Source organism: Rissa tridactyla, chromosome 11 (genome assembly GCF_028500815.1).
Source record: "Rissa tridactyla isolate bRisTri1 chromosome 11, bRisTri1.patW.cur.20221130, whole genome shotgun sequence".
Classification (NCBI taxonomy): Eukaryota; Metazoa; Chordata; class Aves; order Charadriiformes; family Laridae; genus Rissa; species Rissa tridactyla.
The window spans coordinates 7,026,558-7,040,482 of NC_071476.1; the positions used below are offsets into that span (position 1 = coordinate 7,026,558).

Here is a 13,925-nt window from a genome sequence, read left to right on the forward strand (position 1 = left end):
GACCGCAGCCTGTAGCACATCCTCCACTGACTAAGGGCAGCACGGCGGGAGAAGGCTTGCAACACCCTCCCAAAATCTGAGGCAATTCTCCCCAGGCTTCAAGCTTGGGATTGAGTTTTAGATTTGCTCTGTCGCAAGGGCTGAGGGCCCGTGCGCTGCAGGAGGCTCACACCACCTCTCCCATATAACACAGGGCATCTGGTGCTGGACACAATGTGGTTACAACACTAAAAAAGTCATAAAAACCTGAAGTGGGGCAACCAGAGGAAAAAAGCTACATACAACACACGTGGCATCTGTGCACCTCCACCTTAATGCTGAATTTTCCAGTGAGCATTTTAAGTCTAATTCCTCTCCCAAACTCCTGACACGATATGCAGGGATTATGTCACGTCACTTCAAATGTGTAATCTTCTCCTCAACAGGCTGATGAGGATATTCTTATACATGAAACTCAGATGAGCCATTCGCATCACTTTGCCTCAACAGCAATAACTAGCTTCAGTTTCATGGCCACTTTACAAAGATTTCTCACGATGACTGGCATCTTCATCTTCCTTGTATGGAACACTATGACATTTTGAAGGACAGCTAATTGTAATCGTAGCTAAACCTGCATTTGAAATAACCAGCATAACCAAAACCAGCAATACTGAAATATTTCTAATAATGGTAACAATTGTAATCATGTATCTTTTGGTCCCCGGGATGCAGAGAAATACCTAAGGGACCCTCAGCAGGAGGAAAAGCCTCACCCAATTGTGCATGAGGGCATTGACCCCATCCGAATCTCGTTCCAGCACAAAGACACAAATGTCCTTGCCTTGGCAGACCCAAGGGATCATCTAGAGCCCTCCTATTTTCACGCTAACACTATTTATTTTTGGGGTGAGACACTCTGTTCCACCAGCTCCTGCTTTGAAAGGCCTCCAGGATGGCAGCATGTGGCTGGTGTCTGTCTCCGTGCTTTAGAGCACGAACGTCGTGCTCCAGCTCAGCTACATGTTGTGCTCAGCATGAAACATTTCTACTTCCAGGTGGCCAAAACCAGTGAAGATTTTGCTTCGAATGGTAATCCTATTGCTAAACCTCTTCTTTCTTATTTTAGGAGGAGACAAGCGCTCATCCCCCCCCCGCCCCGTGCTACAAACCACCCTCCTGGGGGTGGCAAATCACCGCTGGTCCCACCAGGTCTTACCCTCGGAGGCAAACCCTTGGTTTGCCAGGGAGCCTTATGCTGGGGCAGAGACCTCAAAAGAATAGTTAATGAAATGAAATGACAGACCTTTCACCAGCGACAATGCCCCTCTAATTAGCCGGAGAGAGCGGGCGATACGCTATGTGCACAGGTATGGCTGTGCTCCCCTGGGGACGGCGTGGCTCAGGCACGTCCCATCTGCAGAGCTGAGGACAACAGCGAGACCCTGATGACTATGCCCGGGCCGAAACACTCCTTTTGGGGGGGGGCAAAGTCCAAGCCCTGATTAATGACTATGTGATTGGGAGGCTTTGTGGAGGGCTGAAATGGATGCTTCGACCTGCGCTCGCCCCGTGCAGTGTGAAACGCCGGCTGCTTGCCGAAACACATTTGCTGGAGCTGAGCAGATCTGCTGGAGATACAGCAGGCACACAAAGCACCAGCGTATGCTGAGCACCTCGGCATACGTTTGCATAAAGAAAATACGTCTGGATTATCAGGGTTTCTTTTGGGCCAGACCTTGCTAAATTCCATATATGTTTCCTTTCCCTCAAATCCTTTGCTAAAGCTTCTTCCTCTTCCGTGTTCAGCATTTTGAGATAGAGCAGGTGTCAGAGACAGCTGTACATGGCCACCAAAATCTGTCACACCAGGCAAGAGACACCTTTGAGCTCTCAGAAATAATTACCATCAAAGCCAGCGCTTGGCATAAAGACACTGAACTGCTCAGGCGCAAAGTGAGCAGTTACCATATTTACACACACCTCAAATACATCCATTTCTACATTTAAATTGGAAATAAAGCAACACTTTGCTTATTTAATAACTAATACGCTTGGCTCTTTCAACATGAGCAAGAGTCACACAAGAAGAGATTTCCTTTTGGAAAGCTCGAGAACTGCCTCCAATTTTTCTCCAGCCTGTACGTGAGTTTCCTGGCTTGGGGGAAGTTCAAATTGCCATCAGCTAAGGCTGCACCCAAATTTTTATTAGCAGAGGGGGAGGGAAAATAGCTTTCCCTTCCCACAGTTTCCCCCGAGACTGTTCCTGCTTACAGAAGAGAAGAGGCTGCCGAGGAGGAATTACCCTGAGCCGCAGCAGGGCAGGATTACAGCCCTGGATGGGATGTGGATGAGTTTGTTTAAGCTGAGCGTCCCTGGTGCCCAGCGAGCATCCCCACACCCAGTCAACAGTGACTCTGAAATAAGCCTTTTCCGCTCTCCTGCAGTTTTGTCTTCCTTGTACAAGGAATTGGATAATGACAATTTCTTTCAAAGATTTGAACCGAGACCTGCCATGCCTCGGGTGCTTGTTTTTATCACCAGGCTGTGAAACAAACCTCTCTGTTTGGTCCTGTTGACATTTAATAACACACACCCCAGACCATCCCCAGCAGAGTGAAACGAGACCCTCAGGAGCTGTTTTAAAACCATGCAGTGCAAATGCCCAAAGCAGAAGAAAAACTATCGTACTGTCCCCCCCCCCGCCCCATTGTGCCAACAGCAGCCGCACAAACCTGCCTGGGAACAGGGGCTTTCACCCCAGAATCTCCCTGCCACGTTGGCTATTCCCCCCCACCCCCTTGTCCCCAACGTGCCGCCCACCCCTGCTTCCCCATCCCATGCAGGGCAGCGGCGGCAGCGGAGGCAGGCTGTTCCCGGCATGTCGGCACGTCTCGCATGAAACCCAGGGCCAGGAACAAGGCGGCTGCCTGTGCGCAACGTGCAGGCTGTGTGTGGTAGGGCTGTACTCACAGCCTGCCAACACCCGAGCCGGGAACGTGGTGGGGATGGCCGCTGCCAATGGGAGCCGGCAGGAACGAAGCCATGTGGGAAACTTAAAATGCAAGCGGAGCTGGGAAGTGCGTGGAGCGTCCTTCCCAAGCGCTGCCTGAACTGGCAGGATGGCTGGTTTCGGTCGGTTTTTAATCAGGCGGATGGGCGTGCGAGCGGGGAGCGTGGGCAGCGGTATGTTGGGAGAGGGGCTGAGATGAACCAGGGATCAGCAGAGGCATTTATCTGCAATCTGTTTTGAATATATTACTATGAAAGAGATCAGAGACCCAACTCTGCTCTTCACCCATTTCACTTACACAGGCAAAAAATCTGTAATCTGGATTTTAAAGATGCTATTTTAGCTGTTACTGAAATCAGAAACAGACTCCGCAAGGGAGAGGGAACACATATTTACATCTGTGAAGTTCCTGCGTGTTGCTACCCTGTTCCTCACAGAGCAGAGCATTGCTGGAGTGTTCGTTAAAGCAACCCGAAATTCATCTTATTTCCTGAAACATTCCACATGCTAAACCCACCTAACACCACTCTTCGGAATAATTTTTTCCCCCCCATTTAATTCACTAAGCTTTCCTTTAGATTTGGAAGCCTGTTAAAGCTAGAAAATAATATTAAAGTCAATAGGTGACACCCCTCTGAAGGTGAGACTTCTCCGAATTCCAAGGTGCGTGGGAATTTCTGCGGAGCGTGGAGCACTTGCAAACGAGGGGTTTTTTCCCACTTTGCAGCCCCATTCATAATTCCACACACACGCACACACATCCCGGCTTTCCAGCAAACCTCCTCCCGGTGAGAAATGTCCCAGCTGGGCAGGGACAGGAGCAGCCGCCCCATCGCCAGCGCTCCCACCCCCGGGATGCTCGGGGCGGGAGAGGAGGGGTGTCCGTCCCCCCCCAACCCCCCGGGGGTGCTGCGGGGTGCCGGGGGGTGTGTGTCCCACCCCTCCCCTTCCCCGCCGGGGCTGAGGAAGCGGAGGGAGCCGTGGAGTTGCTCTGCATATTAATGAGCCGGGAGCAAGGGCAGCGGGAGCTGTTTTAAAAGAGGACAAGGGGGGGAACGCGGCAGAGCGCAGGCAGGAACAGGCAGAGCGCAGGCAGGAGCGACAGGGCAGCAGCATCGCCAGAACCCGCTCTCTTCTGTCCTCTCCCCGGCCACATCCAGCCCTAGGGACAGGGGAAATCCGGGGGGGAACGAAGCCGAAGCAAAAAAAAAAAAAAAAAAAAAAAACACGTTAAAATCCCCAGCGTCGCTTTAGGTACCTGCTGTCCCAGCATGAAGCTCCTGACAGCAGCTTTGCTCCTGCTGTTCATCGCGATGTGCTTAGCCAGCGCAGAAGGTAAGTTGGTTTATTCTGCTTTATTCCCACGTAAAACTCTTTTCCAGAGGGTTGCTTTTCCAGTCATTTTAATTTGCCTCTTGGTTACCCCAAATTGGATTTCGCTGTCCCCTGCACGTTGGGAAAAGCGATGTATTGAATCCGTGGGTAACAGAGCTGTGAGGGTTTTTTTAAGGGTGGAAGTCGAGGTAAAATACAAAGTTGGGTCTTCATCGCAAGTGAAATAGCCCCGACTCACAGTGTGGGAGATCACCCCGTGATCGCTGTTGTTCAGGATATAGCTCAAATATCTCCTTCGAAACTGAGGGTGGTTTTCACAGGGAAAACAGAGCGGAGCTGGACTTGATGTGGTAGCACGAATCCCACCCAGTGTGCGTTTTCTGCTGTGTGCAAAAGTGATGGTTAAAAAACACTTGGCTTTTGTCTGGCTGCGAATGCACGACAGCATCCCTGCGAGGAGAAATCACTGAGAGTCCTACAAAGTCCAAGAGAGACGTGAGTGAATGAGAAAGTAGCCGAGATGTGTGTTCGCTTGCTCAGTTTAAAGCAAGTTCTGACTCTTTCATTTCCTTTTGTTAAATACAATTACATTTAAATCACAGCAGGTGCACTTTAAAAAGCTCTCATATTTACTAAGCCTCAGAGCATGTATAGTGCTCTGAAACATATTTCCCAGAGCATCACTACCTTTTCCTGGGATATAGCAAAGAAAATATTACTTTTTTTTTTTTTTTTTTAAAGCTCAGCAGCATCACAAAATTAAAAGCCTTGAAAGACTGAGGCTCAAAAGAGCAAAGTGAAGTTTGTGTGCGCACACAAGCTGGCGGGGAAGGGATGCTTGGTATGCAGGAGGCTTTGCAAGCGCATGAGAAAATGCTTTCTCTTGTAGGCGTAAAGTGCAAATGTTCAAGAAAAGGTCCTAAAATAAGATTCTCTAACGTCCGGAAGCTGGAAATAAAACCAAGGTACCCGTTTTGCGTGGAAGAGATGATTATGTAAGTTTTCCTTCATTTATTGCTTTCTGTTTCCCTATCAGCTATACCTTATACTGCAAGTTCCTTCTTTGTTCTTTGTTTTTCTCATGCCCTAGCAAGCTAGTTTCTGGGAATACTTATTTGCTGTATCAGATGCAACAAACATGCAATTCTGACCAAAAACCCAGCTATCATTTTTCAACACAATCCTTTTTGCTCAAAGAAATATTTACAGAACAGGTGGTAATAAAAGGATAATCATTAGTTCAAGCGAAGATAGGGACAAATCCTACTTCAAGCTGCCCGATGAAAAATCCAGAACTATTTACTCAAGTTACTCTGGGCGTGCAGAGTGAGAACACGAGCAGAGTTTGGTCCGTGGTGGTTTCTGCAAGGAAGAATTATCCCAATCAGAGTCAGATTTTCGCCTGTGTTGTACCAGAGCCATCCCCTTGCATTCGATGGGATTACCCAGCGAGTAAGAAAACGCTTTCCTCCCCGTCTCACCGCAAGCCGTGACATCTCAAAGTGATGTAGTGCCTAACCGAACCCAGGCAGGTATGGGGATTTTTGACATCTCTGATGACTGGCTCAAAAGGAGGGTTGTTTTTGGTTTTTTTAGATTTTAAGGTGGTTTGTGGGGTTTTTTTCCCTATCCTGTTTTGGAATCTTAAGATTCCCCCAACAAAGCAGCATCCAACCAGCACGTGGGGCTGGATAAGGACCAGAAGGGCAGATCAGCTGAGAAGACTGCACCGAGCCCCTCTGCCACCTCAGAGGGGGGAAAAGGGTCCCACGAGCAGCCACACCACCAGAACGCCAAGGACTGACTTACTCCAGCGTTTGTGTCCCCTCACTGAACATTTACCATTCGCTTAATCTTAGAAAGGTGCTATAGCAGCAAGATCCAAGTCCTGTCCTGCTGAGCCATATACCACCTCTGGCGCTCATGGGGCCAAATCCTGCCCATCCAACTGGCACAAACAAGGAGATACCACAGGAGCCTCATCCTGCCCATGCAGAAATGGCTCACCAGACTCAGCGGAAAGCATAAGGAGGAGGAGCTGAGAGCCAAGCTTCCTTAGGCATCCTCCAGATTCGCACCAGTATCACCGCAAGCAATGTTTAGCTCAGGGAACATCAGACCCACCTCCTTGAAGCCCAAATCAGCTGATGGCGACCTGAACAGAAACACGCTCACAGAGCATCACTGCCTGAATCAGCTCCTTGCAGCTTTACTTTGTTTGCTTTGACCTTTCAACAGCAAAGGGATGGTGTAGAGGGGCACTAGCTCTTTGCATCCCACTCCAGGCATTTGCCCAAAAGCAGCTGGTGGCCAGGGGGTATAAAATAAATCTCATTAATGCAACATATCGCTTTCAATCAGAAAGCCGGGAAACCTGGAATGCTGTGCAGGAGTGGGTTGCTTTCCCAGCTGGATAGCTGTGCAGATGCCGAGCAATGCTATTCAAGCCCGGAGGGTTGCCCTGGTTTTGCAGCATCTGTGGGGACAGAGCCGTCCCGTCGCTGCCCCCACCCACAGGGCAGGCAGGGCTAACCCGCTGCCGTCACCACCTTTCCAGCCACTCTAATGCAGTCTGAAGTCAGCACCGAAAGCAAACTGAAATTAATATTCCATGAACCAGTTGATCCAGGAGTCTCCGGACAAGGCAGAGAGGAGCTAAATTCCTGCAACTGAGTTTTTGTTGCCACGGTGATCATCTAAAATGAGTTGTTGAAGCTGGGTCCCCTCCTGCCCTCCTCAAAAGCTCTCATACAGCAGAAACATGATGCAAATTATGTTGGGCAGAGAAGTAGTAGGTATGGGGGTGCAGTTTAGGAAGGAATTTGTCTTTGGCTATAACCCCCCCAGCAGAGCTGTGGTACAGGCTAAGAGACAGCTAAACTAGATCCTCGGTCTAGTCAAAGCCTATCAAGAGTCACAATACATCTAGCAGTAATTGTGTGTGTATCTGTCACCGGGCATGAGGAAAAGCAGCAGAAAATAGGCACGAGGTTTAACTTTTCCTCCCTAAAGGATCCAACCCCCCTCCACATATTGCCTCATCCTAAAGAGGGAGGAATGTGTTGGGGCAAGAGCAGCTGATGGGAAACAGGCACCACTGGGAGCCTTTCTCTAGGGAGCGCTGAGGTGGATGGCAGTCCCTCCACCGGCTTGGGATGAACCAGGAGCCTCTTGGCCCTGAGGACAGGGTGTTTGCAGGCGAGGTGCAGCCACACCATCCATGCAGATGAGATGTGTGGGGACACAAGGCACTGGGGGTCACAGACTGACCCAGGGGTGCTCGTTGCAGACCTGGAGGCATAGACATACTGGGAAGGATTTTGGCACAGGGACCCTCAGATACTGTGGGTGAAGGCTCCAGCCACCAAGCCCTAGGCAGCTAAGAGACAGCTCGGTGCACACCACTGGAGTGAGCTCATGTCACAAATCCCACCGGAGGGATAACACTGGAGGTGTACATTCTGGTGCTTCAGTTCCTTCTCCATTCCCCTCAGCCTCTTCTTGCAGATCACCCAGGGAACTCCTCCCTTCAGGGTATCCGCTCCCGCAGCGCCTCTTCTTAGGTACGTCACCTTACGTCTGCTGGACCAACATCCCCAAGAGCAGGGCTAGGTCAGCTCAGGGTGCCCAAAAATGCTACCACTCAACCCTGTGCTCACAGCACCAGGGACTGCACAGGAACCACAGGGGATGATGGGGCTGGCTTAGGAACGTCTCCTCTGCTGTCCAGCCTCCAGCATCAAAGCAGAAAACCTACAGATGAAGTCAAAGCAACACATTTCAGCCTGAGAAAAGACTCAGTTGTTCACCTGAAAAGAAAACTATGCATCTTCTCCTCCTCCTCAGACTGCAGGCTCTAGTAAATCCAGAATTGTTCTTCACTGCTTCTGGTGCAAATGTAGGGCTTGCTGCTTTTCAGAGGCACTCCTGTTCCTCTCCTCCTGCGATTCAGCTTGTCCATCGCTTTCTCGAAATACCCTCTGTATTCTGTCAGAAGAGAAACCCAAGCCAAGGTCCGGCATCAGCCAGCACAGACAAGAAGGTGGCTGCTGGATGGAGAAACTTCATGCTGACCTCAAGTCCCTTAACATTTGCACGTCTTGTGCCTTTGATGAAGGTTTAGTTCCACTCCCATTCAAAGCTGTAGGAAAACTCCCCTTCTTACATACACGCTGATCCCCAGAGGGGTTGGCTGAGAATGCCCTTGGAGCAGAGACAGTCCAGAAGTTTTAGCAGTGACCCTTCCTTCTCCGATGTCTGCAGCCATGGAGGCTCTTGGAGGCCTTCCACCGCTTTCCCACACGTTGGGGAAAGGGCCACATCCTCCCGGCAAGCAAACCAAAAGTGACACCTTGTCTTTTTGTGACTTTGGCTCACACCTGTTGGAGGTGGAGCAGAGAAGGGGAGAGCAGAAGAAAGTTAGTTGAATGGAAAGAACTATTTGAACTCCTTTTATAACATCGAAGTGGGAAATGTGGTGAGACCCTTAGCTGAGCTCATGCAGGCAACAAACAGCATTTCAATTCCAGCCAGGCACGTCCCCTCCGCACCGTCCGGGAGAGCTGGGAAAGTCTGCAAGGAACTTTTTCTTGCATTAGAAGATAAACAGCTCCTTTCTGAACAAAATCACTAAAGAAGCCCATTAGTACACCCAGATATTTCTGGTTCTCTGCCATGATTTTACTCACATCTCTAGCAGTGTTTAAGTAATTCCAGTATGGTATTTTAGTTAAACTAAAAACCGTGTTTCTCTGTTACGGATGATATTTCCAGAAAATGAATAATTCCAACAAAAATTGTCAGGTTTTGTTTTTTAAAAAGAAAAAAAAAATCACAAAATTAATAAGATAAAAAACTGCTTGATTTTAAGCCTTAAGTAGTGATAGCAGTCTTGGACTGTCTGGAAAGCCATCCTTTTGGGAAGCAGCTCCAGGTCTCTCATGTCACCTCAATTGTCACAGACCAACCAGCAATGGCTTTGCTAAACTCTCTAGGATGAACCCTAAAATGACTTGAAGATCTTTGCTACATTTTGCTTCCCAGCATGTCTTGTCCTGACAATAAAAGGGACACCCAGCCGCTGCTGCTGGCAAGGAGAAAGGGGTCAGCCTGTGATCGGGGGGAGGCTGAAGCCCCAGGACTGCATGCTGGGGCTCAGAGCTACTCTGGTGGGCACACAGGTACTTGGCCATGTGCAAGAACTTAAAATATTGTGGCCTTCAAAAAAAAAAAAAGAGAAAAAATAACCAATGAAACAGGTCTGATCTTTTCTCTTGGGCGCAGCGTTGTTGAGTGTAAGGGAACCATCTCCTCATGCAGAGGCCTTGTGGCTGCCTGGATGCACGCTAATTAAATCAGCTATTAAGCTCAAAACAAAGCATCTAAGACAGGCAGAACAAACCCACTGATTAGAAACAGTGGGTAAGTCTTCACATGGTCCAACCTAGTATAATGGGGACAATATTGCGCTGCACTGACTGATAGCAGATGAAGATCTGCTCTGATATTACAATAAACTCAAATATCTGCCATAAAACAGAGAGCATGAAAACCCTTCCACTGCCCACCCGGGTGATTTTGGCATTTATCTGGAGTGGGAGCAGGGGACCAGTATTTCCCTCGACTCCCGTAACCCATGCTCGCTTGCCTTGCAGTGTGACTCTGTGGACGCGGGTGAGAGGGGAGCAGCAGCACTGCTTAAACCCCAAGCGCCAGAACACAGTGAGGCTGCTGAAGTGGTACCGAGTATGGAAAGAGAAAGGCAGGTAAGTGCAAACTTACTGAATGGGTGAGGGGGGGAAAAAAAAAAACTTTGGTGGCAAATTGGGCAACCAGCAGCATTCAGAGAAAGCCCAGGAAAACACACACGCTGAAATTCTCTATCCAGCACAGATGATGTATTTCGTTACCAAAATCACAGTTATAAATGGATGTTCTTGATGTTATTTCTTTCCTGCCGCATGCAGTCCTCACTTCTATTTTAGGATTAGGCTGTTCTGACTATAAATAGTAATTATTTTCTGTTACAACTATTCATCAGCTGATGTTCTCAGTTATTTACATACACTCACCTACCTCCCTTCTATGGGTAAATAGCCAAGATGAAAAGCTGAATTACTTCCACACGGTCACAAGGAAAGCAGTCAGCAGAGCTGGGAAGATAGTGCCTTGTCACACACTTTAATAACAGCACCTCAAAGTCATCAGTATATGATGACGCAGAACTTTGACAATTTTAACTAGTGTGATATTCCCACAAAAACAGTAACTTGCAGGCAAGGTGCTCTGCCACCTTCTCCCTTGCAAAGAGTATGTTTTTTTTCTTTGCAAGCCATCAGTCACAGATAGAAGGGAGAGGGTGAGAAACATGAATTCCTGATGGTTGACAGTGGCGATGTCCCTATCTGTAATTAAGGGGAGCTGCCCAACTCCAGCCATGGCCAAGAAATAGCCCCCACACGCAGCACAGGCCCACCAAACCCTGATCCTCCTCAACTGATGGGAAATTCACTCCCCAAAATTGAGGTCAAATGGAGCCAGCGAGAAGCAAGCCCCATCTCTCAGCAGGTCCAAGGGTACCAGCGAGCTCTGGCACAGCCACATGGTGCCTGGTGGCACGGACAATGCCATGGCACTGCAAGAGGTGGTGGGTGCCGAGCCCCCCAGCCAGCTCCCCTGACTCCCTGCCAGCTCCCTGCGGCTGCTCCGCAATCAGAGCATGTGGGGAAGCCCTGGCTACTGCATAATCACATATTTATCCTCTTCTCCTGTTTTATACTTTTTTTTTTTTTATAAAGCCATCACTAAGGTGACAAAGGATGCTGAGCCCCAGGCTCGTGCATTCAGGAAACATGCAGCATTCTCCCAAGCAGCCCGAGGCGAGGGATGCTCCCTGCAAGGCTGCGAGAGCCAGCGGCCACGTGCTGCAGCCCAGCTCCTGCCTGCAGATAGCAGCGCTGCTCCTGTGCTCAGGGCATGGAAGTGATTTCTCAGTACTGAAAATATAGCAGCCTCCCAGTCCCTAAAGGGGCTCCAGGAAAGCTGGGGAGGGACGCGACAGGATGAGGGGGAACGGTTTTAAACTGGAAGAGGGGAGATTTAGATGAGATCTCAGGAAGAAATTCTTTGCTGTGAGGGTGGTGAGCCCCTGGCCCAGGTTGCCCAGAGAAGCTGTGGCTGCCCCATCCCTGGAGGGGTTCAAGGCCAGGTTGGACGGGGCTTGGAGCAACCTGGGCTGGTGGGAGGTGTCCCTGCCCAGGGCAGGGGGGTGGGACTAGATGATCTTTAAGGTCCCTTCCAACTCTAACCATTCTATGACTTTATGATTCTACAGTCCTCCATAGCCCAAAGTAACAGTCAGCTCAAGGCTTCCCCATAGTCCAGCCAGGGGAGGGAGACTGTCCCTGCCGCCAGGGAGAGGAGGAAGGACAGCAAGCTCAGCATCCCCATGGCTTTGGCTGCCGGCCTGGGACATGCAGAAGGGATGCAGCACATCCCTCGGTGTTTTACCTTGCCCAGAACTGGCATTGCCCCGCTGCAGCACGTCACCCCTGCATGGCACCCAGCAGGTCCCCAACACTGCTAACCGGGCAAGCAGGGCAGCCGAGCAGCGTCAAATGAATATTTCAGACATGAAGAGCCTAATTTAAACCAAGTCCTCATAATAAATAAAAAAAAAAGAAAAAACACAAACCTGTCAGTGCCTTCAGTGCCAGCTGTACCAAACCCCCTGGCCTGCTCCCCAGGAAAAGCCAGGGAATTTAAAGTCAAATGCGGTACAAACATGAATCTCTTCCCCCAAAACAGCATTGCCCCTAGTTTTCCCCATGCCTGCACAACTAGGATTTTTCAGCAACCAAGCCTGTCAAGTGGTCTTCTCAGGACATAATAATGGAGTCTAATATTATTCTAAACATGACAGATATTGTGAGTTTATTATTTACATACAGCTGATGATATACTTCAACAGTTGTATACAACACAGGAATTTTCCAGCAGTTAAAGTGTATTAGCAGATGTGGATTTCAATCTCATATATCCTGATAATGGTGGCAGAGCGTGTTACTCCCTGCACACCTGCAAAATGCCGCAATGTCAAAGTCCAAACCTTCTCACAGATGCTTTATGGAGAGCAATTCAGTGACTGATGAATTCAATAACTTACTTTCCAATTTACTTAAAGGCTAAAAATCTGGTTTCTGGGTTTTGTTTTGGTGTTTGGGTTTTTTTTTTTATTATCTGAAATGGAGTTATTTCATTCATCATTTAAACACCTTGCCCTTGCCTTTCTTTCTGTTTAGGGTTTATGAAGAATAAGAGGAGGCAGCATGAGGAATGAGGTGGACTCCCTTGGCTGGCATAGGACTGGGCTCTGCAGAAGATTATTTCTTTCTCACAGACATAAGACACAAATTCTATATTATTATAAAGCACTTTTTACCAAGGGTCAGTTTTTACATTTTATAGCCGCGTGCAAAAGGCTTCCAGATTTCAAAAGCACCTGTTGCACTTCAGATTTCACACCCATCTGCTCTGTACTGAGATTGGGAAAACTCACACTTTTCATTTTAAAGAGGTTGGGTTTGTTTGTGGTTTGTTTTTTTTTTTTTTATTGTTATTCATTCATACTTCACTATGATTGCAATCGAGCTTTATAAGCTCATTAGACAAACAGTAATGTATGTAAAGGTGTTATATGGCCGCATCCCTCACCCTTTCGCAGTGGGAAAGCTTCGGTGCTGTGGTGGTTTGTCATGTTTGCAGCCTCCGCCACGGTCAGGCAAAGCGGGGACCGAAGACGAGTTTGCTGGGGAAGATGCCGCTGAAATGTGGTGGCTGTAACCACCGAAGTGGGGTCCCTCGGCTCATCATCAAATGAGTATGAACATCACCTGTGTACCTCTTCTTTAATGGACTTGAGGTCTGGCTGCAAGGTGAAGCCTACCCTATCCCCCATTTAACCCTTCATGCATTAGAAAGCATTTCAAGGTCATTTTTATTACTAAAAGTGTTTAAATTTTTTTTTCCACCTGAAGTTCTTACAGACAGTTTGTGGTTTCAGTACTGCGTCATTTTAAGCTTCAAGACTATTGTGTATGATTTCCTAGATTTGTAGCAACAACAACAACAAAAAAAAGCCTTTAAAAGGTACCTTTTTATGAAAAATATGATAGGGCAAACATATAAATACCTATATATGTTTTAGTCACAATACAACATATTCATTACATTATTTTGAATGTAATACTTCAATGTTAAGCAGTGCATTCCTCTTTTTAAAATAACAAAACTACCTTTTCATCTGTAAATATACTATAGGAAGTCTCCCTATATTATCTTCCTGTATAATGTACCGTACTGCTAAATTATCATATCCTATTTAAATGTTTGAAATATTTAGAAGATTGCATGCAGATTTCATATTTCTTTCTAAGACAAATGAAAAAAGTAATAAAAAAATATATTTAAAAAAGCTGACAATTGCTCTTAAATTTCCTTAAGCCATCAGGGAACTCCAGCCACTTCCAATAACTTTGTTTGGTGGACGAACTGGTTTGGGGAAAAGCGCTGAACCAGAGAAGCTGATTTAGAGATGTGG

The 13,925-nt window shown here is 48.0% G+C and overlaps 1 protein-coding gene across 1 annotated transcript; it reads left to right on the forward strand.

Moving 5' to 3' along the window:
* The first annotated feature begins 4,178 nt into the window (after positions 1 to 4,178).
* CXCL14 (C-X-C motif chemokine ligand 14) lies at positions 4,179 to 13,692 on the forward strand. Its single transcript, XM_054217513.1, has 4 exons — positions 4,179 to 4,327; positions 5,217 to 5,322; positions 9,982 to 10,092; positions 12,628 to 13,692. The coding sequence occupies exons 1-4, from the start codon at positions 4,264 to 4,266 to the stop codon at positions 12,641 to 12,643; spliced, it is 297 nt and encodes a 98-aa protein (XP_054073488.1). The 5' UTR covers positions 4,179 to 4,263; the 3' UTR covers positions 12,644 to 13,692.
* The last annotated feature ends 233 nt before the right edge of the window (positions 13,693 to 13,925 follow it).